This window comes from Aulonocara sp. 'chitande type north' Nkhata Bay, linkage group LG5, assembly GCF_057382095.1.
Source record: "Aulonocara sp. 'chitande type north' Nkhata Bay isolate Kocher_YH1m ecotype deep benthic linkage group LG5, A_spYH_male_GT1.1, whole genome shotgun sequence".
NCBI lineage: Eukaryota > Metazoa > Chordata > Actinopteri > Cichliformes > Cichlidae > Aulonocara > Aulonocara sp. 'chitande type north' Nkhata Bay.
Genome location: NC_141348.1, coordinates 23,640,250 through 23,664,561, shown reverse-complemented (window position 1 = coordinate 23,664,561; position 24,312 = coordinate 23,640,250). Strand labels below are relative to the sequence as shown.

The 24,312-nt window shown below is 42.9% G+C and overlaps 3 protein-coding genes across 10 annotated transcripts in view; all 3 read left to right on the top strand.

Moving 5' to 3' along the window:
* The first annotated feature begins 353 nt into the window (after window positions 1-353).
* LOC147330608 (uncharacterized) lies at window positions 354-4,256 on the top strand. Its single transcript, XM_086292303.1, has 2 exons — window positions 354-4,095; window positions 4,202-4,256. Exon 1 carries the CDS (start codon window positions 644-646, stop codon window positions 2,840-2,842), a length of 2,199 nt encoding a protein of 732 aa, XP_086148429.1. The 5' UTR covers window positions 354-643; the 3' UTR covers window positions 2,843-4,095; window positions 4,202-4,256.
* Window positions 4,257-5,077: 821 nt separating this feature from the next.
* Window positions 5,078-13,169, top strand: LOC147330607 (actin nucleation-promoting factor WAS-like). The gene is made up of 9 exons (XM_086292315.1): window positions 5,078-5,440; window positions 10,835-10,981; window positions 11,204-11,290; window positions 11,385-11,460; window positions 11,549-11,621; window positions 11,714-11,798; window positions 11,907-12,060; window positions 12,174-12,400; window positions 12,483-13,169. The coding sequence occupies exons 1-9, from the start codon at window positions 5,342-5,344 to the stop codon at window positions 12,621-12,623; spliced, it is 1,089 nt and encodes a 362-aa protein (XP_086148441.1). The 5' UTR covers window positions 5,078-5,341; the 3' UTR covers window positions 12,624-13,169.
* A 421-nt stretch (window positions 13,170-13,590) lies between these two features.
* Window positions 13,591-24,312, top strand: part of LOC147330604 (6-phosphofructo-2-kinase/fructose-2,6-bisphosphatase 4-like) — a 39,842-nt gene continuing 29,120 nt past the window's right edge. For 2 of the 8 annotated variants that reach the window (XM_086292311.1, XM_086292310.1), the window contains exon 1: window positions 13,591-13,771. In XM_086292311.1, coding sequence (XP_086148437.1) covers window positions 13,594-13,771 — 178 coding nt within the window. In that variant the 5' untranslated portion in view covers window positions 13,591-13,593. Of the gene's footprint in view, window positions 13,772-16,990; window positions 19,672-19,815; window positions 23,063-24,312 lie in introns of those variants that run through there. The other 6 variants (XM_086292307.1, XM_086292312.1, XM_086292313.1 and 3 more) reach the window with 6 other exon arrangements.

Genomic DNA, 24,312 nt, shown 5'->3' with positions numbered 1-24,312 from the left:
TGCTGTGCTTTTTTTGGAAGTCGAATTTCCCAGAGGAACCCACCCGAGGGATTAATAAAGTTCTATCTTATCTTATCTTATCTCTAAGTTACACGAGAAGACCGGGGAGCAGAAAGAGATCTAATCATGTCTTCTGAACATTTACGTTTCTTGACTAACGTCCTCTAAATGCATCTTTCCTCTAGCTGGCGCTGAGAAATGCACTGCGTTATTTCCCCCCCTCCCACCATGCAACGCTCGCACCTGAATTTGCTCAAGAGCTGCGGCAGTATGGGCACATATACATGTACCGCTTCTGTCCCACATTACGGATGAGGTAAGGCTCACCAAGGACAGCCAATATTCCTATTCTATTTAGATATTTAACACTGAAGAATCTTTCTGTGAGTGTTACAACTAATAGAAGGCAAACAGTTGCACTTTGTAATACTTTTAAAATGTATTAATCTACTAATATATGGGCTGAGCTATACAGGCACTTACCAGTGTGGGCGTGCATTCACATTTTTTACATAATTTTTATATAAAGATTTAAAACAGGTGCTCAGAATTACGGTCATTGGAATCTTTAGGCAGAACAGGTAGAACAGAGAAAACAAAGAAGAAGAAAAGATTTAAAAAATCTAAAAAAGACTATAACAGTATGAAACTGAGAGACCACTATAATAGGTCACAGGATCTTACTGGGAAAAGCAGAGGCGGTGGTGTGTGTTTCATGATCAACAACAGCTGGTGTGATTATGCGAACGTGCACCCGGTCAAATCCTTCTGCTCACCGGACCTGGAGTACCTGATGATTAAGTGCCGGCCATTCTGGCTACCGAGGGAATTTACAGCAGTGATTATTACGGCTGTTTACATTCCCCCACAAGCCGACACTGACCGTGCACTCAGGGAACTGTACAGCGCGATCAGCAGCGAGGAAACCGCACACCCAGAGGCAGCGTTTATCACAGCCGGAGACTTTAATAAGGGAAACCTGAAGAAAGTCTCACCAAAACTCCATCAACACATCCTTTTCAACACACGTGGAAACCGGCAACTCGATCACTGTTACACCTCTTTCCGGGATGCGTACAAAGCCCTCCCCCGCGCCCCATTCGGCCAATCAGATCACTGCTCCATCCTGCTCCTGCCCGCCTACAGGCAGAAGCTGAAACAGGAAGCTCCAACCCGGAGGGCGGTGCACTGTTGGACGGACCAATCGGAGTCTGCGCTGCGGGACTGTTTTGATCACGCGGACTGGGAAATGTTTCACGTGGCCGCCAGAGACAATGATGAATACACAGACTCAGTCTGTGGATTTATCAGGAAATGCGTGGAAGATGTCGTCCCATCCAGAACAGTCAAATCCTTCCCAAATCAAAAACCCTGGATTAACGGAGATGTTCGCGCGGCACTGGCGGCACGGAACACCGCCTTTGCCTCCGCGAACACATCGGACTACAAACACGCACATTACCAACTCCGGAAGACGATCAAAGCAGCCAAACGTGAGTACAGGGACAGGGTGGAGCAACAGTTTGACAACCCTCGGAGTATGTGGCAGGGACTAAACACGATCACAGACTTTAGAGGGAAAACCAGCACACCGCAGACCACGGCCTCTCTGTGTGAGGATCTAAACGTATTCTACGCTAGATTCGACACAGCGAACACCATGAGACCGGACAGTGTGCGCACCGCGGATGACGTCAGTGCGCACACTGTGTCTGAGGAGGATGTGCGGAGGTGCTTCAGGAAGGTGAACGCACGCAAAGCTACTGGTCCGGACGGGATTCCCGGCCGCGTCCTCAGGTCATGCGCGGCTCAGCTGGCTGGAGTGTTCACGCACATCTTCAACCTTTCCCTCTCTCTGTCTGTAGTCCCAGCCTGCTTCAAAATGGCCACCATCGTCCCTGTACCCAAATCCTCCACCATCTCCTCATTGAACGACTGGCGACCTGTAGCCCTGACCCCCATCGTAAGCAAATGCTTCGAGAAGCTGGTCAGGGACTTCATCTGCTCTGCACTACCCGACTCACTGGACCCTCTACAGTTTGCATACTGCCACAACAGGTCCACTGATGATGCCATAGCCCTGACACTACACACTGCCCTGTCACACCTGGAGAAGAGAGACACGTATGTGAGGATGCTGTTTGTAGATTACAGCTCAGCATTCAATACCATCGTTCCCTCGAAGCTGGACAGGAAACTGCAGGATCTAGGACTGAGCAGCTCCCTCTGCAGCTGGATCCTTAGCTTCCTGTCTGACAGACGCCAGGTGGTCAGACTGGGCAGCATCACCTCATCCCCCATCACACTGAACACTGGTGCTCCACAGGGGTGTGTACTGAGCCCTCTCCTGTACTCACTCTACACCTACGACTGCACAGCCACTAACAGCTCCAACATCATTGTGAAGTTTGCGGACGACACTACAGTGGTGGGTCTTATCACCAACGGTGATGAGACGGCTTACAGGGAGGAGGTCAGCGCCCTGACCCACTGGTGTCAAGACAACCATCTCACCCTCAACGTCGCAAAGACAAAGGAGTTGATAGTGGACTTCCGGAGGTGCAGAGAAGTACACACCCCCATCACCATCAACGGCGCTGCTGTGGAGAGAGTGAGCAGCTTCCGGTTCCTTGGCGTACACCTGGCTGAGGATCTTACGTGGTCAGTACACACAAACAAAACAGTGAAGAAGGCGCAGCAGCGCCTCTTCTTTCTCAGGAGACTGAAAAGATTCGGCATGAGCCCCCGCATCCTCAGGACCTTCTATCGCTGTGCCATTGAGAGCATCCTCACTGGATGCATCACCACCTGGTATGGCAACAGCACCACCTACAACTTGTAACAGCCGTTATGGTGTGGTGTCCCTTTAAGACACCCAAGTCGAGGGTTGATGGTGTCATCAGTGTGTGCCACTGCTCTCGCTCTCTCTCTCGCTCTGGGATTATGAGGACACGTGCCTTCACGCTCGTGCTTAACGAGGGACGGACTTATGTTTTCTTTTCCAGACCCTTTTTTTTTGTTTTGTTTGCAACGCTTGGGTTGTATGAACGCTGGGCATTTTGTTGTTGAGCCGCAGCCGTTCAGCCGGGCTTTTATATGGTTGCTGAAGAATGCGTATTAAAGAACCACCGTGGATTACTGATACCAGTGTGGGTGTGTATCCTTCCGCCTAGCCTGCTAGGTGTTTTGCCGCCTCTTCTCAACCACACAACACAACCCAACGTTACAAACTGCAAAGCTCTCCAGCGAGTAGTGCGGTGCTCTGAACGGATAATTGGAGGTGAGCTTCCCTCCCTCCAAGACATCTACAGGAAGCGGTGCCTGAGGAAAGCGGGGAGGATCATCAAGGACTCCAGTCACCCCAGCCATAAACTGTTCAGACTGCTTCCATCAGGAAGGAGGTTCTGCAGCATCCGGTCCCGTACCAGCAGACTGAGAGACAGCTTCTTCCATCAGGCCATCAGACTGCTGAACACGTCATAGACACCTCAGCTTCACTACTGGAACTTCAACATTATGCACTCCACACTGTATATAAATGCCACTTGTTTTGCACATATTCAACTCTGTATATTTTATATATTTTATTATTATTATTATTATTTTATTTTATTTTTTTACTATTTAATTTGTAAAAATGTGTATACACACACACACACACACGTAGGAAAATATTTAGTATACACATCCAGAAATGCATACACTATTATATATTGTACATATATTTATTAGTTTCAGGTTGGCCATTCTTGTATTTTGCTCGTTTGTGTTGTTGTGTTTGCACATCTCTGTTGCTTGTGGGGCTCGCACACAAGAATTTCACTCGCATGTGCTGTGCCAGTGTGCCTGCACATGTGATGTGACAATAAAAGTGATTTGATTTGATTTGATTTGATATAAATATATCTTATATTTAAACTGCATTTCAACTTCAAAGTGGGATTTTGTTGATTTTTTCCCCCCATTTTACAAGTAACATGAATTTCCTTCTGCTTCCTAAGAGCTTACCCCATAGATCAGTACCCATGTCACACACGTCAAGCAGCCGCTATGATGCTAATGATTATGAACAACCTGGATCCAGCAGTTGCTCAGGTAAGCACAGGTTAACAAGGCTAAGCCTACTGAATAAAATGTCAGGTTTTCTGTATAATTTATGTGTTTGATGTGAATAACAAAGAATTCGTTCTTCATCCTTCAGTTTCCTCAAGAGCTTGTCACCTATGGAGGGAACGGACAGGTGTTCAGTAACTGGGCCCAGGTATGGCCTGAGTTAACATGATCATTTGCACGTCTCTGATCACAGTGTATCCCTTTTAAGTTTTGCATTTGTGTGGGTGCAGTTCCGCCTCGTGATGCATTACCTGAGCGAGATGACAGAGGAACAAACTCTGGTTATGTACAGCGGTCACCCCATGGGCCTTTTCCCCAGTCTGCCTTCCTCACCTCGCGCCATCATCACCAACGGCATGGTAACGGCGAATCAGGCATTTAGCTCAGTAATGTCATATGAAGAGATAAGTGACGCATTCACATGTTTTTCTTTTGCTTGCATCAGGTTATTCCAAATTACTCCTCCAGAGATCAGTATGAGAAGATGTTTGCGCTGGGTGTATCAATGTAAGTCCTCAAGGTCCATTATAGCTACTTGCTTTTTTTGTCTGGAGATGCCAAGTGTGGTCTCTTTGGTCTTTGCTGTGCATTTTCAGGTACGGTCAAATGACGGCAGGCAGCTACTGTTACATTGGGCCTCAAGGGATTGTTCATGGAACTATGGTTTGTAATAATTACAAACAGATGCACACAACACAGTCTGAAAGTCCCTCACACAAAAATGTATTAATGCACGCTGTAGTGCCTGTTTTAGATTTGTATTAGTGGTCCTTTTTTGCAGCTGACGGTACTGAATGCCGGCCGGAGGTACCTGGGCTCTGATGATCTGAGGGGGCGTGTGTTTGTGACCTCTGGCTTGGGGGGAATGAGTGGCGCTCAGGCTAAAGCTGCCGTCATTGCCGGCTGCGTCAGTGTGATTGCAGAGGTCAGCTGGTTTCAAGTCATTTCCCATGAACTCTGATGACTAAGCAATAACAGAGGAAGTACTGTGTAAAGTCAATGTGACTGTGTATATTTGATTTGCGTTTGGTTACTCGAAACTGAGTGGATACATGGCGTCCATAAATTTGCATGATGACATGCTGTAATGGAAACGTTACCATTCAAACTATGGTTAGGATCAGGAAGTGGTGTGTTCAGGACAGGTCCAAAGAAGACGCATCTGGAACAGGAAGAAAGGCGAGATTAAGAGGGTTGAGGTAAGGCGAGGAAAACAGGAGTCTCTGTGATGGCTCTGTCTCTGATTACTGGAAGTCAGGTTATAAGTGACCTCCTGACGATCCGTGAGAAAGGCGTCCTCATCGGTCTGCTGGAGCCGCAGTGTAAGGTACACTTTATTAATTTGTATGAAAACAGCTGAAAAATATGATGGAAAAATAAATAACAAGGCTGAGAAAATTGAATGTGTTTTAAGAGGGTAAAACACATCCCCACCATCTGTTAAATTCTACATGATGATAATATTACTGTAGTAGCTCGATGTGCTATGATGTATGTCTCTGAATCATTTCATGCTCACACTTGTTTTCATGTTATCATCTGCTGCTATCAGAAGGAGCCTGGTGTATGAATGGGCCATGTGTTAGAGCTGTTTTAGTTTTACATTTAGCCTAATCTTGTCATCCGCAGTCTCAGATGCTTGTTTTGTCTGGAACCGTTGTGTTCCCAGAGCATCAACCACAATATTTAAATATTATTTAAATACCACTCCGCAGTAAATAAATGAGGCATTTTTAATTTTTTTTCAGTGTTAGGGCTTTAGACAGTTATTTAATTAAATTTTAAATTCTGTGGTGTATTTGTTACCTTCCCTCTGTTTTCTTTTGCTTAGAGAGTAGAGGCTGTGTTCGTTCTGGCCAAAACATTTCTGTTGTGAAACACAGAGGCACTGTGCCGGCTCTCTCTGGTGTAGATCAAATTAGGCTATGCACAAACAGGCTCTCCCAGTTCATTACGTTACACTGACATTATCACTACCAAGAAGAAACAATTTGGGAAAAAAAGACACAGAGCAGACCCAGAACAGAGACACTGATAGGAAAGACATCGTCTTCATGGTGCAGCCATAGATGGCCATGTGACTGGCAACATAAAAATACTAAATGGAGAAAAAAAAATCACAAAAGTGAAGAAAATACATTCTTTTATATCCTCCAACAAAATTCTAGGGTTAACTTCCAGAGTTCACAAATACATCCTTTATAGTGGCATGTAAATGGTTAATGACCCCTTTTTAGGGCACTATAAAGTTCTTGTATGGTATCCTGTGTTTATATGCACACAAACTGCATTGCGCCTGGTGTTGTGAACTGGCACTCAGTAGATAAAACTGAAATATGTTAAACTGAAAATTTGTAGTGTGAAGAACACATATCCAGATCCAGGAGGGCCAGTATAGCCTGACTAACACATTCTAGACAGATGTAACTGTGTCATCAGCACAACAGAGAACATTAGATATCTTGATTAATTTCTTATACAGGGAGTGCACTATTATTAGGCAAATGAGTATTTTGTCCACATCATCCTCTTCATGCATGTTGTCTTACTCCAAGCTGTATAGGCTCAAAAGCCTACTACCAATTAAGCATATTAGGTGATGTGCATCTCTGTAATGAGAAGGGGTGTGGTCTAATTACATCAACACCCTATATCAGGTGTGCATAATTATTAGGCAACGTCCTTTCCTTTGGCAAAATGGGTCAAAAGAAGGACTTGACAGGCTCAGAAAAGTCAAAAATAGTGAGATATCTTGCAGAGGGATGCAGCAGTCTCAAAATTGCAAAGCTTCTGAAGCGTGATCATCGAACAATCAAGCGTTTCATTCAAAATAGTCAACAGGGTCGCAAGAAGCGTGTGGAAAAACCAAGGCGCAAAATAACTGCCCATGAACTGAGAAAAGTCAAGCGTGCAGCTGCCAAGATGGCACTTGCCACCAGTTTGGCCATATTTCAGAGCTGCAACATCACTGGAGTGCCCAAAAGCACAAGGTGTGCAATACTCAGAGACATGGCCAAGGTAAGAAAGGCTGAAAGACGACCACCACTGAACAAGGCACACAAGCTGAAACGTCAAGACTGGGCCAAGAAATATATCAAGACTGATTTTTCTAAGGTTTTATGGACTGATGAAATGAGAGTGAGTCTTGATGGGCCAGATGGATGGGCCCGTGGCTGGATTGGTAAAGGGCAGAGAGCTCCAGTCCGACTCAGACGCCAGCAAGGTAAATGGTAATGGCCTGTATTTATATAGCGCTTTTACTAGTCTCTAAGGACCCCAAAGCGCTTTACATATCCAGTCATCCACACATTCACACACTGGTGATGGCAAGCTACATTGTAGCCACAGCCACCCTGGGGCGCACTGACAGAGGCGAGGCTGCCGGACACTGGCGCCACCGGGCCCTCTGACCACCACCAGTAGGCAACGGGTGAAGTGTCTTGCCCAAGGACACAACGACCGAGACTGTCCGAGCCGGGGCTCGAACCAGCAACCTTCCGATTACAAGGCGAACTCCCAACTCTTGAGCCATGATCCACGTGGAGGTGGAGTACTGGTTTGGGCTGGTATCATCAAAGATGAGCTTGTGGGGCCTTTTCGGGTTGAGGATGGAGTCAAGCTCAACTCCCAGTCCTACTGCCAGTTTCTGGAAGACACCTTCTTCAAGCAGTGGTACAGGAAGAAGTCTGCATCCTTCAAGAAAAACATGATTTTCATGCAGGACAATGCTCCATCACACGCGTCCAAGTACTCCACAGCGTGGCTGGCAAGAAAGGGTATAAAAGAAGAAAAACTAATGACATGGCCTCCTTGTTCACCTGATCTGAACCCCATTGAGAACCTGTGGTCCATCATCAAATGTGAGATTTACAAGGAGGGACAACAGTACACCTCTCTGAACAGTGTCTGGGAGGCTGTGGTTGCTGCTGCACGCAATGTTGATGGTGAACAGATCAAAACACTGACAGAATCCATGGATGGCAGGCTTTTGAGTGTCCTTGCAAAGAAAGGTGGCTATATTGGTCGCTGATTTGTTTTTGTTTTGTTTTTGAATGTTTTTGAATACAGAAATGTATATTTGTGAATGTGGAGATGTTATATTGGTTTCACTGGTAAAAATAAATAATTGAAATGGGTATATATTTGTTTTTTGTTAAGTTGCCTAATAATTATGCACAGTAATAGTCACCTGCACACACAGATATCCCCCTAAAATAGCTCAAACTAAAAACAAACTAAAAACTACTTCCAAAAACATTCAGCTTTGAGATTAATGAGTTTTTTGGGTTCATTGAGAACATGGTTGTTGTTCAATAATAAAATTATCCCTCAAAAATACAACTTGCCTAATAATTCTGCACTCCCTGTAGTCTGCAGTCTTGTTATTCCATGTTTTATGTGGTATGGATGAGGCTGACTTGCCTGTGGTGAGAAAAAGCTGCTTTGAAAGTGCATTTTGAAGTACAAACTACTGACAGTAATTTATGATGCAGCATGTCACTGCCATTGTGGATTGCCTGAGACACGTACAGATGGTTCTTTTATGGTGCTTCCTTCCTTTATTACTTGTGTTTGCTTTCACAATAAAATTGTCTTTCCAAACAACGTTAAGTTCACTCACCTGCTAACACAACCTCACCAACTGCCCGTCCATACTCACTCCACACACCTGGCCCAAGTGTACTACTGCACAAGTACAAGAGACATAATTATACAATGCCTAGCCCGTGCTCCACCCCTCCCCTGTCGCTGAGCCAAACCCACATGCCTCCACCACAATGAAAGACAATTATAACAATTTATAATGCTAAAACATTCAAATCACAACAAAAATCGACAGAAACGCTAATATACATGAACTGACACATTAAATGCCACTGAAAAAGTGCAAGGTTCCAGGTTTGGTTTCATTAAAAGAAAAGGAAAGACATGTTGATTAGTACAGCTTAAGAAGACTAAAGAGTGCAGGCAGGGTAGAGTGGGTGGAGACGAACGGGGTGAGAGATTTGTGACAGCAGGATAGCTAGCAGTGCAAAGAAAGGTTTACAATATGGGACTTAGACCTGCTATTATGTGCGGTGTGGAGAAAGTGGAACAAACAAAAAAACAGGAAGTGGAGAAGAAGGTGGCAGAGCTGAGGATGCTTAAACTTTCATTGGGAGTGACCAGAATGGAGAAAAGGTTAGAGAAACAAGGCAGAGATGGTTTGGACACATGCACAGGAGAGACGGTAGACAGTGGAGCTGCCAGGCAGGAAGAAAAGAGAAAGACTGTAGAGAAGCTTCATGGATGTAGTGAAGAAGGACATGCAGAGCGTTGTTGTGACAGATGAGGAGAATGATAGATCAGCTGTGGTGATGATCTGAAAGAAGACAAAGTCTCTACTCAAGTGCATTAGCTCTCAAATAAAAACAAATGTTTTATTAGTGGCGGTAATCATTGTCATGGATTTGCCTAAGGCAGTGGTAAATCTATAGGGCTGAGGTTTGGATTTTGCATTCTGCAGACAGTAAGCAGCTTCCACCACTTTTCACATGCACTACACATAGGTCAAGTGTGTATGGTTATCTGCCTGATGTATACATTGCCTGGGCCTTTGCAGGGTTAGAGGAAGAGAGGTGTAACGCAGGTCAAATTACACTATATTACAGTATTCAGTTCAGTTTAGGTGTATTTATATTGCCCCAAATCACAACAACAGTTGCCCCGGGGTGCTTTAAATTGTAAATTAAAGACCCTACAGTATTACGGAAAACCCCACAAATCAAGCAACCCCATATGAGCACGCATTTTGCAACATGGAGAAGAAAAAAATGTACTTTTGACAGAATGAAACCTCGAGCAGAACCAGGCTCAGAGAGGGAAAGCCATCTGTCATGACCAGCTGGGGGTTGAGAGGTAAGAGAAGAGAAAAGAAAAGAGATTGTAGGGAGGCAGGACAAAACACAGACTAAGGGAGAGAGAAGACAAAAAGGCAATGGCATGCTGCAGTGGTAATATAAACACGTGGGCAGTGAAAAGAGGTCAGTGGAGTGAAGAAGTGCTCAGTGCATCTCTGAGAGCTTCCTTTTCCCCTCCTGCATGGCAGCTCTATCTTTAGCATCCTTTGTCTAATATAGCCACTATCCCTCCTCTGCATGTCTCGTCATTTCAGTGCACAAAAACTATTTAAAAAACAATAGCTACTCTATTTGAATCACCACGCAAAATTGAATGTAGTTGAACAACCAGAAAGGTATTACAAAATGTAGTTAAACTACAGGATTGCTTAAAAGTAGTCCACTATTACTTAATTGAGGCAACAGAAAGAAGTTAAATGGAAAAGAGGTCATCAGTCTCTGAGGAGCAGCATCTTTGCTGTAAAATGAAACTAGAATGACTCAAAGGGTTACTGTCAGTCAGGAAACGTGAGCTGGTTTCGAAAGTAAATGATTTCTTTTTTTAAAATCGGATGTTACTCATTAAAGAAGTGATTGTGTAGGAGGACGGGCACACAGTGTCTTAAGGACAGGGTTAATGCAAAATATCAGAAAAACAAACCAAAGCTAACTACACAAGATCATTACTGAAGAGACATTTACACAAAGACACCAGGAAGTTGCATTAAATTGGCATTTTCTAAAATTTAACACCAACATAAACATGCCTGTGCCTTGTACGATAACTTAATAAATTGCACATCATGTATTGATGCACTTTGGACCACTACTGTCTATTTCAGCTGATGAAATCTACAGTAGCACAGATACTACAGGCCATAAGTACACCAGGGGAGAGGCCAAGCTGGAGTCGCTTAGAATGCGGTGTGGTGTGTCTCATTGAGGATTCGTCCATGCATTCCTATTTCCTGCGCTTATACTGCGTCAAGGTAAAAAGAACATCATTACTGCTCACATTCACTCCAACCACTCAAACTAGCACATACGCTGAAACGTGCACGCTGCTTCCAACATGGCACAGCACGGGGCAGCTTGAAGTGTTTCCTCTACTTTGAGGTTTCCATCAGCAACAATAGGAAGACTCATCCAGATGGGTGCGCCTGTGCTTTTCCTTGTGCAACTCTAACAACTCCTCTCATTCTGAAACACAGCGTGCCAAGTTACTGTGGGAGCAGGAAATGTACATTCCATTCAAGTACACTGCAGCGCGTGCTTTCTTCCATACTTTCCCCGCAGATGTAAGTGATCCTTTTTTGGCATCGGTGTGTGCCTTATGATTATCAGAGTGCCACTTTTAGGTTGGATTTGGGTAGATTTGCTGTGTTTTCGCAGGACTACCAGGTAGGCGTCAACTTTGCAAATGAGACTGAGGCAGAGGAGTTTCATCATACCGTGGAGGCTGCTTGTGGTTAGAATAACAACAAACATCTACACGTATAAATGCTCTCAAAGGCTCAGCCCTGTCTCGTATTTTAACACAACCTTTTTATTTACAGAAAAGATGACCAGCATGATTGAAATGACAGCAGTGGGCAGTTCAACGAGGGAACTACCTGCTGATGATTTGGGGTGAGAAAGATAGCACCACTTTGTGTCTTTAGAGTGAAGGAAAGAGCGTTAAAGAGGTGGTTCACAGTTTCGTGTTTTTTTGTTCTCTTTAGAATTGAGCCATTGCACAGTTTGAATGGGGAGAAAGATCTCCCTATGGACACATCTTCCACGGCAGCTCCCCCAGCTTCAAGTTCTGTATGTCAAACTCTACAGTGAATTGTTAATGGGGTAACTGTTAAGCTGTTATTAGTCATTAATAATAGCATGATAAATGACTCCCTGTAATGTGTCTGCTTGGTGAAGTTTAAGGATCTTGACCCGGCTATGAGGAGGCTGTTGATGCAGGCCAAACTCACTGAAGAAGACTTGAAAGGCAAAGACGTTGCCGAAGCTGTTGACTGCATCATCAACAAGTTTGGAGGGCTGAAGGCTGTGCAGAGAGAGCTGAGAAACAGAGGTACTATATCCCGTAAAGTTTATTAGAATGTGCAAATATTTATTTACGTTTCAGTTTCAGGAAAAATACTATTGTGTATGTTTTTAAGATAGTGTTCTGTCATATGCACATAGGCCCAATCTCTCAGACACTGCCAAGATCTGCAGGGGCTTCCATCTATCTGAAGAAGGGCCCGTTGCCACCGGTCCCTTCCATCAAAGACAGCAACACTTTTCAACAAACACCAAAGGACATGGACACGGTAGACAAGAGTCAGACAAACACTCCGATTCCTTTCTCTCCAGCTCCCCCTCTGCCAGCTCCTGCAGAGAGGATCAGAAAGAGTGCAAGTTTCAAAAATGTAAGAGGAAAAGATTTAATTGAGCATCCATACTTGTACACAGTGGGTGGGCTGAACAAACTTTTGTGTTTTGTGCTGTTAGGCTGGCTCCCGAAAATCAACAGAGACAGGCGACTTAATCCTGGCTGCACTGAGAGAAGCGTTCAAAGAAAAACGGATGCTTCAGCAAAGCAACAGCGAAGATGGAGAACCTACTGTTACTATTCCTAATACTAACCAATGACGGACTCTTTTAAGAGATCTTGGAAGTCAGCTTGTACTGTAAATGTAGTTAAAGATGCGGCTTTTTGGCTTTGATTGTCAAACAAAGCAGTGGTCAGATTAAATTGCCATAAGGCAATGTGATAAAATGAAAAGCCACATTGTGCATTTAAAAAAATCTAAAATGCCATCATATCAGTACAGTATGCTAAGTCTTAGTTTAGAGTCATAGATGTCACTAAATTAGATAACGAAGGGCCAGATTTTCACTTCCCAACGTAAATCCCAGCTTCCTTAAATGTAGCCTACAGCAATATAAAGATAAGTGAAGAAACAGATGAATTTTTAACCACTCTTTTGCTTTAGTTTCTTTTCTGGAAATCTAGCTGAAAGTGTATGTTTTACTTGTCTTCTGTATAACATTTGTCATGACTGTAATGTTTATGTTTTTAAAAATTCAGATTTCTGTGGGGTGCAATGTTTTATGTATTTTTTAAGTGCTTTAATATACACCCATGGTGGAACCTAAAGAATAAACAAAGTGGAGCATGCATTATAGACAAGATATGGAAGCTCTGTTGTCCTGTACTATAACAGCACTGCCTGCTCTCAGTTTGCTTACAATTCAGTAAAATCTGACTTTACTTATCCAGACATAAACAGTGTAAAGGCCAAGGTCAAAGTCGACAAACAGGTGAGTGTGGTAAGTAATTCAGTCAATCGCAAAGGTAAAACCCCCTCTGTTCTTTTCAGTGATCTTAACTTTTTGTTTTAGATGCTTTTCATGTGCTATTTGTGGACCAGTGTTTTAAAAAAGGAGATTTGGGAATAACCTCATGCAAACAGATATTTAAACCAATGTGAAGCGGTGTTTCTAATGACCCCCCGCCTCCCCCATGATACTATATTTCTAAATCTCAAAAGAAGAAAATGAAATGGGGTTAAGGCATTCTTAGAAGTCTTTTTTCGTGGAGAGGTGGGGATGAAAGTGGATGAGCGCTAACGCAGAGAGGTGGGTGTGCGCACGCTCCCGCAGACTGAGTCGCTTCATTCATTTGAGTGGCCGAGCTGCTCTAAGCGTACTGCGCTCACCAAGCTTGGAAAAAGAGGCTTTTAAAACGGGGATCATGAGAGGCTCCTACACTCTACGAAACGCGCAGGAGAGGCCAGGTAGGACGCTGAGTCCTGTCTTTTATTTTTCGTTATTTGCTCCTTTGTACGTGACGTTGCCGCGAGTCTTCGCTGGCACGGAGTACAGAGTGTGCTGTACGCGAGCAGCTGGGCTAACGGGCGGATGAAGTAAACAAGTGTGTGTCACGTAGGCTTGCTCCGGAGCTGTCAGCGCTTTCAGCCGTGCAAATGAGAGAGGCAGACTGCGGGGCAAGCCTAGGAAATGTGTAAAAGACGACTGCTTTCAGATGTGTTGCAGTAAATAATGGATTTTTGTTACTTTTTAAGCGCTTTGGCAGCAGCTTCCTGCAGAGTCGCTGCAGCTGTTGCTTAGCTAGCTGCACGCAGCTGACAGCCATGGGAAGGAGAGCAGAGACTTGTAAACACTGTTATCACAGGGTCATAGTAGTTATGTGTCAAACATCACGCCCCAGACTCATCCCTATTACTGCCTGGGCTGTGATTCGGGAATATCTGATACATTTCTGGAGCTGGCCGTTGATCTGGCACTGCTCAAACTTGAAAAAGTTGATGGTTAGGAGATAATTATGAGCATACTGGTAAAAGGAGAACGTCTGGCTCTTCTTGCATTCACTATGACCTCCGGGTAGCTTTGTCCTCTCCCACGTGGCTTCATAAGTTTGTAATCCATTAACCAGTTATAAGAAAACGTCACTCTTGCTGTTACACCAGGGTCTCAGAGACGTGTGGATCTTTATTAGCAGTAACTCGATGATTTCCAAAAGCACCTCCTGTGAAGTCATTTTATTAACACGTGCTGTGCAGCAGGGGATGGTGCACAAGGACTAAAAGAGATTTCAAAGTCTAAACAGACGCTCAGGTTTTGTCACTCACTGCTTACTACTCTGTTTACTTCTGCTTGCTGTTCTTGTTCCTCCATTACTCGTTTGCACTTGTGCATAACAGCGGCACTTGGCCTAGTTCTAATGCTATGTCCCATATAATACAACGTTTATATTTACTATAGGAACAGGCTCTTATGTAATTCTATTAGTCACGTATCCCGGTGAGTCTGTTTAACGTTGCATAAGACACCATGCAGGCAGGTACACAGATTTCCTGCCGTTCTTTTTCGCAGCTGTGGTCACGGAGGTTTAAATGTGTGCAGGCTGAGCTGCTGTGGCAGGTGTACGAGGGATGAGCAGAGCTCAGGCTGCACTGGTGAGGAGACGTGCTTCACTGGCTGTCCTTATTATGCATAGACACAGAGTACACAGAGAGAGGTGGGGCTGGGCAGAAAAACAGGAAAATCATACTGGAGTCAGTCTATCTGTGTGCAGCTGATCTGTTTATACTGAGGGGGCTGTTTAGTGTGGCGATGGCAGCTGATGTGCATATTAAGCTGCCCTTGCTGTTTAACAATAATCACTGCTACTCAGAGTGGAGGGTTGGAAAGGCACTGAGTTGTCTTAGTCATGAGCACCAATATGTGGTTATAACTGCAGATTGGCTAGGAATATGTTCCAGCATGTGCAGCAGAGTCTTAACAGATTATATCATTATGTTTAGCCACAATAGCTGTAACTCCCGCAGGATATTTATCTCTGGGGCTCAGAGGCTGCCTCAGACGCTGCAATAAGACCGCCTTCTTTCACCATCCTTCTCTCTGTAATAAAATACCATAAAAAAATCTTTATATTTGGACATTTTCATATCCTCCAGATTGTGGCTCTAAATCCCTCTAGTCCCTTCTTAAAGGCTTGGTCTCACTGTCCCTGCACTTCCCTCTCCCTCCTGCCCTCCCTCTCTCCGTCTGCTCTATATCTAGGTGAAAGTTCACCCGCTCACACAGACTTGCAGCGAAGGCTTGATGCAGGCTGAGGCTGTGTCATGTTTATGCACTGAGTGTGCAGCTCCACAGTGCTCTAATCTAGCTGCTGTTTTTGCATGTGAGAGAATTCAACCTCAAGGTCGTTGGAGGTGTTTTTGATGTGCCTTACTTGGTCTTTGTTAATCACCCCCGGATGAAACGTCTCCTCTGTTCTGCACACTATTTAATTAAGTATGAACCGACAAAATGATTCTGGGTCACACCATTCATACAGATTAGTTACAAAGATATTACTCTTTTAATCTGTGTTAATTGACAAAAGCAGCACATTGGCAGCATATTTGAAAAGCAGAAACAATAAAAAGGCTCTATTTTTAGCTTCTCTGCTGTGAAGATTTGCTGATTTTTGCTGGCTTAAAGGTGATTGAAAAGGAATTTCAATCACCTTGAACACAGGAAATTGTGAGCAACATTTCGTGTGATTTTTCAGTCCTTTATCGGAGTCAAAATGGAATCAAATGCTTAATAAAGCAGACAAGACCACAGACTTTTAATAGCTTGACAGCTTCAGGCATTATCACTCAGCAGTGTAGACAAATCCTTTCAGATGAGTCCGAAAATCAAACTCTGTCTTTTTAGGATTATCTTGTTGCCAATTTCCTACAGTCTAAAATGAGCCAGAAGGGCAAACACTGAGTAAAAGTACCCGAACAGGAATTTGATAATGGTCATTGAGAATTTCCAGCTTACCTCTTAAACAGTGAAACCATTGGGACAGCCTGGGATCAATTTCATCTACAATGTCATGTTCTCTAATGAATGCGTGTTTTTTACATGGTCAGCAGGAAGCGAGGTCCTGATGTGTAGAGGTAAAATAACCAGATACTTTTCACTTAGAGATCTTCTGAGATGTTTTTTGTGGAAGAAATTATGAAAGCAGAGGAGTAGACTTAGAACTTGTACATATACCAAATATTCATACATACATACAAAGAGTTTGTTAAGAATTATATTGAAAAGGTCAAATGTCTCGGGTCATTGCAGGTCATTAGATGCTGTATTTTAGCAGGATGAATTTAAAGACTAATTTATATAGTCGTTACTGGACATTATGTATTTGTTATTCATTTATAATTTACATTTATCAGATATGTCACTTGTGTTGTTTGTGCCATTCAACAGATTAAACTGACACAAACTTTCCAAGAACTCAGACTCTGAGTGATTGAAGAATAACTTTTACTGTCCCTAAAAGCCTCCCTAGGCTGTAGCATGCATGCTTGAGTGCTTTTATTTGCTTAGAAAGTCAAATGTTTGAGCATGTCTGTTGATTTCCTGAAGCCCTGAAGTGAAAGGCTGATAGGATTAGTGCTACTGACATGCTGACTGCTCTCAGACACTCCTGCCTGCTGACCTTTTGCCTAATGACCTCTGGTGACACTATAAACGTCTCCTTACAGATTTGTCCTCATTGTAGGGCCTGCTTTGGTGAAGCACAGCGCCCTCTGGTGTCAGAACCTTGGTATTATGTTTGGGCTTGTCAGCATTGAGGATAAACGATGATTACAGGATGTTATTGAACTGACATGACTCACTTATTACTTAAAAGTGCAATTTGAGTCTTCTGTTCATCTAAATTTGTCACTGAGTTTAATCTGGGGCTGCAGGATTGATCTTTTCCTGCCTCTGCAGGTTTGTGCTGCCGTCTGCATTTTCTCACAGGTTCCCATTTATTGTTTGAGACATAAAAACTGTCAAGCAAGCACATTGTGGCTTCTGACTTTGACTTTTACCCAACTTATTTTCAGTTTATTTATGATGCATGGTAGACTTTACTACAAGTGGGAGCAAATAACTGATTCACACCTACCTAACAGAAAATTAATCTGCTTTTTTTTGAGAAACAGAGAGAAATGTGACGATGTGTTGGTCCATGTCCATGTAAGTTATCCTCCTCAGACCCGAGCTCTTGGTTTAGATGCATTTTAGATGTGATGACTTCGATCTGATGAGAATATAAACTTATCCTATTTGAACAGGAATTTGTTACATTGTTACATAATTGCTGTAGCTTTTTAAAGTATTTGTGTTTTTAAGACAACACACTTATTTTTCAGTATAACACAATAATGTCTGTCTCTGTGTTAGCACTGAGCTGAAGTGGACATATGAGTATTGGACTGTTGCTGTATATGTTACCCCGGGCCATCTACTTAGTGCCTTTTGTGGTATTTCTTACTGTAGCTATGGTAATGTTACACAGCTCAGCTGCAAACCCTACCTCAGTGACTGTTTCACCACTTAATTGATGGCTTTAAATTGTCTGGCAAAACTGAGGTGCTTGTGTTCGACTCTGTTTGCGGTCGGTCAACGCATTGGCCAGAAACATCAAATCCTCAGCTAATCTTGGAATTATTTTCCTGTCTTCAAGCTCATTCTTGTCAAGCTCAGTCTTTACTGTCACTCAGTAAAAAACCAGGCTCCTGCCTAAATACGCAAAGCTGCTAAGGCCTTATTCCAACCGTCGGCCTCTCTTGTTTAACTCTTTCACGCTCTTATTTTAAATCCAGAGGCGACTACACTTTGGAAGTTGTGGGGCTTAAACTTTGGAAAAGCCTTCCTCTTTATATCAGTTTGGCTGAATCAATGTTTTGTTTAAAACGACTGCTGAGAACTAGTTTTTCACAGGTTACCATTTCCTTAAATCCTTGGCCTGTTACGTTTGGCTAAGTAATCACTTATGCTTGAATCGTGTTTATGTACTACTATATGTTGGGGTGGTAAATACATGTTTTTTGACAGACTTTAAAGCTATTTGTAAATGTGTGTTTAAAAAGTAAAAATGAGGATAGTTATTGTTATTCTCCCCGCTTTTTATTTTATTTTTATCGTTTTTATTCAGAAACCCCTAGGCTTTTCTTATATCATTTTATATAACGGTAAAAATAAACTACTATAATTTGTCAAACACTAATACTATACTATACACTATATTCGTGTTTATTAACCAGTTTCATTTTTTGTTTAAAAAAATATTTACATCTATCAGACGGGAGTTTCTGCTGTATCTTACTTTGCTGGCAACTTTTGCCACATGAAGCATGTGTGATCAGTGAGGCCCGTGACTGGGTCGTGTAAAGCTGAGGCTTCCATGGTTTTCACGATGATGTTGAGCTGAGCTCCCAGTAGTCCGCATGCCCTTCTTTCCTGCCAATGCGCCTCTGCTATTGGCTGCTGGGCCTCTCGTTCCATTTCTGATTGGCTCAATTTCTTGCTGCATTCACTGCCCATGTGTGCTTCATGTGAACGCCTAAAACTTGTTTTTCACTTAGCGTCTTCGAATCGTACGTACGTAGTTCACGAGTCATTACGGTAACTTGTAAACAGTCGCGTTTTCGTGGATTTTTATTTTTATTTATTCATTTATTTATTTTACAGATGGTGGATGCTTGTGATATTTTCAACACAAGACGCTAAGAAAAATGCTTCACAAGACTTTAAAACACAAAATGGTCAATAAAAGCATTGAACTTTATATGACCCTGGAGTGAATTGAGTATTTGCTTGATTGAGTATTATTTGGGTAAACATTATAATGTCTTTGGAGTATTTTGTCTGTTATTAACACAATTGCATTTGAATTCTTCAAACTCAGTTGGGGCTCTTAATCAGACTTCCATACGCAAAATCATGGTGGGAGTTTTTATGTAAGCACCTGGGATAATACTGTCACGTGAAATATGTAAATACATTAATTCACGCTAACATGGGGGAAAAGACGACTGAAGTATCGTTACAACCTGTACCGGGACATTTTGTTTTCTTCCCTCCCTCGCTTTCCGTTGCGCTCAGTATCCAGTCCTTACGGTAATGGGGAAACTGCTGTTCCTCAGCTGATATATAACATCTACCCCCCTGCAGAATTTCAGTGCCAGGCTGAAGCCCACCGCCTCAGTTTGTTTTCAGGAGGGTAACGTAAATGACCCAACAACCAGGATGATAGACAATCAAGAGTTTATGGTGGAGGGTTACCCGCGGGAGCTCACCCAGAACCCGCTCAGGAAGATCTGGATGCCGTGCAAAAACGGCCACATCGCTCATAGACGCGGTAAGATGCAGCAGGTCGTCAAGTGCGCAAAGGATGTGTGTCGGAGATGCGATTTCACTCATCTGTGGTGTAGCTGACGCTGAAATGTTTGTGTGGGTTGCCATGCAGTGGCGTGTCTAGAAAATTTTTGTTGGGGGGGCCAGGTAGGGGCACAGATTTGGAGAAGGGTGGCAGATTTAATTGGCAGATAATGTTTTAAAAAAAAATTCTACCAACCCTTAACCATAATTCAATAATCCTATAAACCTAATAACCAAATGCACTTTTAACTCTTATTAGAATGAGATTTTAACCACTACGGTGCAAAGTTTTTAGATACTGCGTTGATAAAGTACAAGAGATACAATCAGTGCTTTGTCAGTGTTTACTCAGCAGTCAAGGACAACAATATTTGCATAGTATTTTTACTGACATATAGTGCACATATGTTTTGGGCAAAAACATTTTTGAAAATTAAAATACGAACATTTGTAACAAACAATTGACAAATTAGCCAATGCCAATGCAAAACTTTATCTGCCTGTTAAAAAAAGAAGATAATCTTCTCACAAACTGGTGTTTGATTTTGAAACAGGAAAAAAGTGGGGAAACAACTGAAAAGACTAACATTTGAATGAAACCTGAAAGCAAGTAAATACTTTCTATGCTGCCTTATCGTAAACTTTGGTAATATTGATAAAGAACAACACTGGCTGATGATAAAATACAGTCAGCTGGCATGGTGACACTGCCAGTATTAACCTGCAGGGCTGGACTGGGACAAAAAAATTGGGCATTTTTACTACAGACCGACCCACCAGGTAGTAAAGCCATAAAGACTTTGACTGAAAACAAACCCTGTTGTGACAGTGATGTACAGTCTTGTTGGTATATGTATGATTTCTATACATTTTACGTCAGATAAAAACTTTGGTTGTAAGATTTAGATAATTATTTAATAAAAACTAGGTATTTTAAATGAGAATAAGAAAGAAAAGTATTTCTTTGTGCCCACCTTTCCCTGTTAATGCCCTACCTGGCCCCCTGGCAAAACTTTGCTAGACCCGCCCCTGCACAGTTACCAGCTGTCAGCTACATAAAAAAGGATCCTGGTGTTATTTGTCTCTCAGAAACAGTTCATAACTTCCCTTCAACTCATTCATGTCACCTAAAAGGTAAACCTGTTTCTCCATCACCTGTTCAGCTCTGATGGTTCAGTAAGGACATCTCCTGGTTTCATCTTCATGTTTCCCTCTCACCACATATCTAAACAGACATCATGACCAGCAGCTTTACAGCTGTGGCTCCAGCAAACATCAGCTGATACTAGAAATTAATATTAAATACAGTCTAACAACAGCCGATCAAGCTTAAACGTGCTGCTGTTGTTTAGCGCAACATCTGCTGGTTTCCTCTTTCTGGCGCAAAGTGGGCGATAAACAAGAGAGAAAAGCCGATCAGCTGATCATTGATCAGTTTCATGATTGAAGTAGCAACAGGAGAGGGAGGGGGAGAGAATGAGAGAAGAGGCAGCTGTGCAGCATAAAGACAGAATAAATCCAGCTTTGTGTCTTTTTTCCATTCTAGCTAAAGTCCGGGACAAACTGCGTCTCTTCTCAGCTCAATACGAAACGTGTAATATTTTCTCTGAATGAGGGACCATTCCATTTTTTTAAGGAGCCGTTGGCAACTCTACTAACCTTATGAATAAAATAAAGTTCACTATCAGTAACATCATAGCACCCACCCAGCTGTATAAAAACTCCGTCAAACTGGCTAGAACGCAGTATGAGTTATTGCAACTGACAGTAAAAAGTCAGCAACATGAAAATAAACTCCACCTAAACTTGGTTTATATCTGACCCAGATAGACTGCAGGTCATAACTTCTTACCTGAAGTTCAGTTCACCTGACACTCGGACTGGTGGCTGCTTCGGGTCTCTCCTCCTGCCTCCCCTTCCCTCATCCACCTGTTGCCTCTGTGGAAGCCCCGTCATAGCCACCACCAAACAACGGAGTTATTTCTACACATCGACCTGCATCTGGCCAATCCACCACCTCTCATTGTTCATGCCATTACAAAAAAAATAAAAAAATAAGTCACTGGGGATATGCCCGGTATGCCCGATGGCCAGTCCAGCTATGTTAACCTGCAACCAAATCTGCAGCTCCATACAGCAATGTTACGACTTAGATTATATCTTATAACGCATAACTCTTATGTTAGCTGCCCTCAGTAGCATACTGTCTGAAATATTCCACAGCTGCAATAATTCTTTAAGTGTTATTTTTTTCCTTGGTATTCTAATTTCACCGAAGTTTACTAAACTCAACAAACTTGATATTACTTACCGGGACATTTATTCTGTCCTCATTTTCTTTCACCGAAAAATTGTTTCCTGCAGTGCCATCTTTCGCGCTTGGCTCTCCTACCTTTGCTAACGTGATGCGCATAGCGCAGAAGCGATGCTGCATTCACTTACACTCGGATATCTGAGCGTCACCGTGAAAACATAATCGGACATTTGATATTTGATTGAATTTTATTGTTTTGCCTTTGGGGTGGCACCTGGGGTGGCCAGTCTGGTTTGGGGGGTGGCCTGTGCCCCCCCAGGCCACCCCGCTGGACACGCCATTGTTGCCATGACAACACCAAAGTGAATCTGAGATCGTTATTGTTTTCTATTTGTTTTCTTTATTTGCTTCTCATGCTTGTGTACATTTGCAGTAGGAAAGGTAATCTATGAATCCAGTGATATATCCTGCTTATAAGAAATGTTTCTGTTAAAATATTATTGTGAAGTAGTCACTTCCTGTGAGTTGCGGGAACCGGAAGTTGTGCGCGGGAGAGACAAGACAGAACGGTAACACGGCGGACTTTTTGGAATATACAACTTTTCTACTGCTGGTTTTACAAGGCGTACACGGTAAAAAATCATTATGCTGTTATTTGTTTAACACTTGTGCACCTTGTGAAAGGAAATAAGTGGCTGAGATGAATATCATATGTGCTATCGATATTATTTTACTTGTTTCTAGTTTTCACGGTGCTCCATGATTGTGAGAGGAATAAAAGAATTGTGGACATCAGTACGAAGCGTGGATTCTTTCGACCAGAGTAGAAACAGTGAAAACGTGTCCCAATCCATCTGGAGGCTTCGGTGTGCAAAGCTCTTCTCATCCTGCAGCAAGCTACAGGTCTCGGTTTGCAAACGCGCTTCCCCTCCTGCAGCAAGCTACAGGCTTCGGTGTGCAAAGCTCTTCTCATCCTGCAGCAAGCTACAGGTCTCGGTTGCTTCTCATCCTGCAGCGAGCTACAGGCTTCAGTGGACACGTTGCTTTGCATTTTGTGACAACCAATCGGGAGCTGCAGATTCAGCGGACACTCCAAGAAGCGGTTTCAGGCTAAAGCGTGAGTCCTCAGGCTATATTGCGCAGTTATTATGCCTCATGAGTTGATGGATAGAACATGAGCTACAAATTTGCTGTAATGGACAAGGAATTAATAGTGTTCAAATTTCGGATTGTGTAAAAAAAACCAAAAACAAACAAGCAAACAAACAAACAAAAAAAGAAAAAAAAAAAAAAGAAAAAAAAAAAGGACAATCTGTTGAAGTTCTGGAAATTATTGTTGTTTTCTTACCTGTTGCTTGCAAGCTTCATGAAGGCTGAAACTGAAAATTTATTTGCTGTCATACGTAAGAATCTAAGCTAAGGTTCCTTTGTGTTAATTTTAATAATTCTCCGCCTATTACATCCATTCTTGTAATTACCTTAGTTATCTTGTCCTCTTCATAAGATACCCCCTTTAAAGTCTGAAAATGTCTAAAGATGGTCATAGTCACCCTGATGTTATGTCAGAAGTACAAGATGCAGGGGATTTGGAAGAGGAAAAAAGTGTAGTGTCTGAGAAATCTGAGACAAAAGCAAGAAAATCCTCTCGTGAAAGGCGATTAACGCCAAAAATGCAGGAACTGAAAGATCAAGAGTTAACTCAAAAGGAGAAGAGGTTCAAAGCAACATACGAGAAATGGAAAAGCAACGTAAGAGACATTCGCACAAAGTTAAAGCAAGTATGCTCTGAGAGTGACATGTATGATATGATGGATGAGGCTGAGAAGCTTGAGTCTGAATTAAAGGAACAGTATGACAGAATTCGACTCCAAACCTCACCAAGTCAAGAATTTCGAAGAAAGATCGATGCATGCTCAGCCGTGACGGCCGACTTGCTGCAGCTGATGAGAGTACGTCTGACTGAAGATGAAGGTGAGTTTGACACGGTGGCGGAAAGATCAAGGTTACGCATGCTACTTGATAATGAATATGCTAGGTCCATATATGGATCCACAGCCTCCAGAGTTACTGCACCCAGCTGTCACAATTCTAACCATCTCTCAGAGTCACCTAGCATTCCAGCTATGAGAGCGGAAGTGGCTGCTCAGCTGGCTGCAAAGAAAGCCGAAATTGATATGGAAGCTGCCATCGAAGCTCAACGTCAGCAGTTGAGAAAACTTGAAAATCAGAGGGACATTGATGTAATTCAGGCAAAGCTAAATGTCTACACTGAAGAAGAGGGAAGGGATGGGACACGCAGTCCTCCATTCAGCAAAGTGAGTGATGCACACCCCTTCGCTCACCACATCCCAGATCAAGAACGGCAGG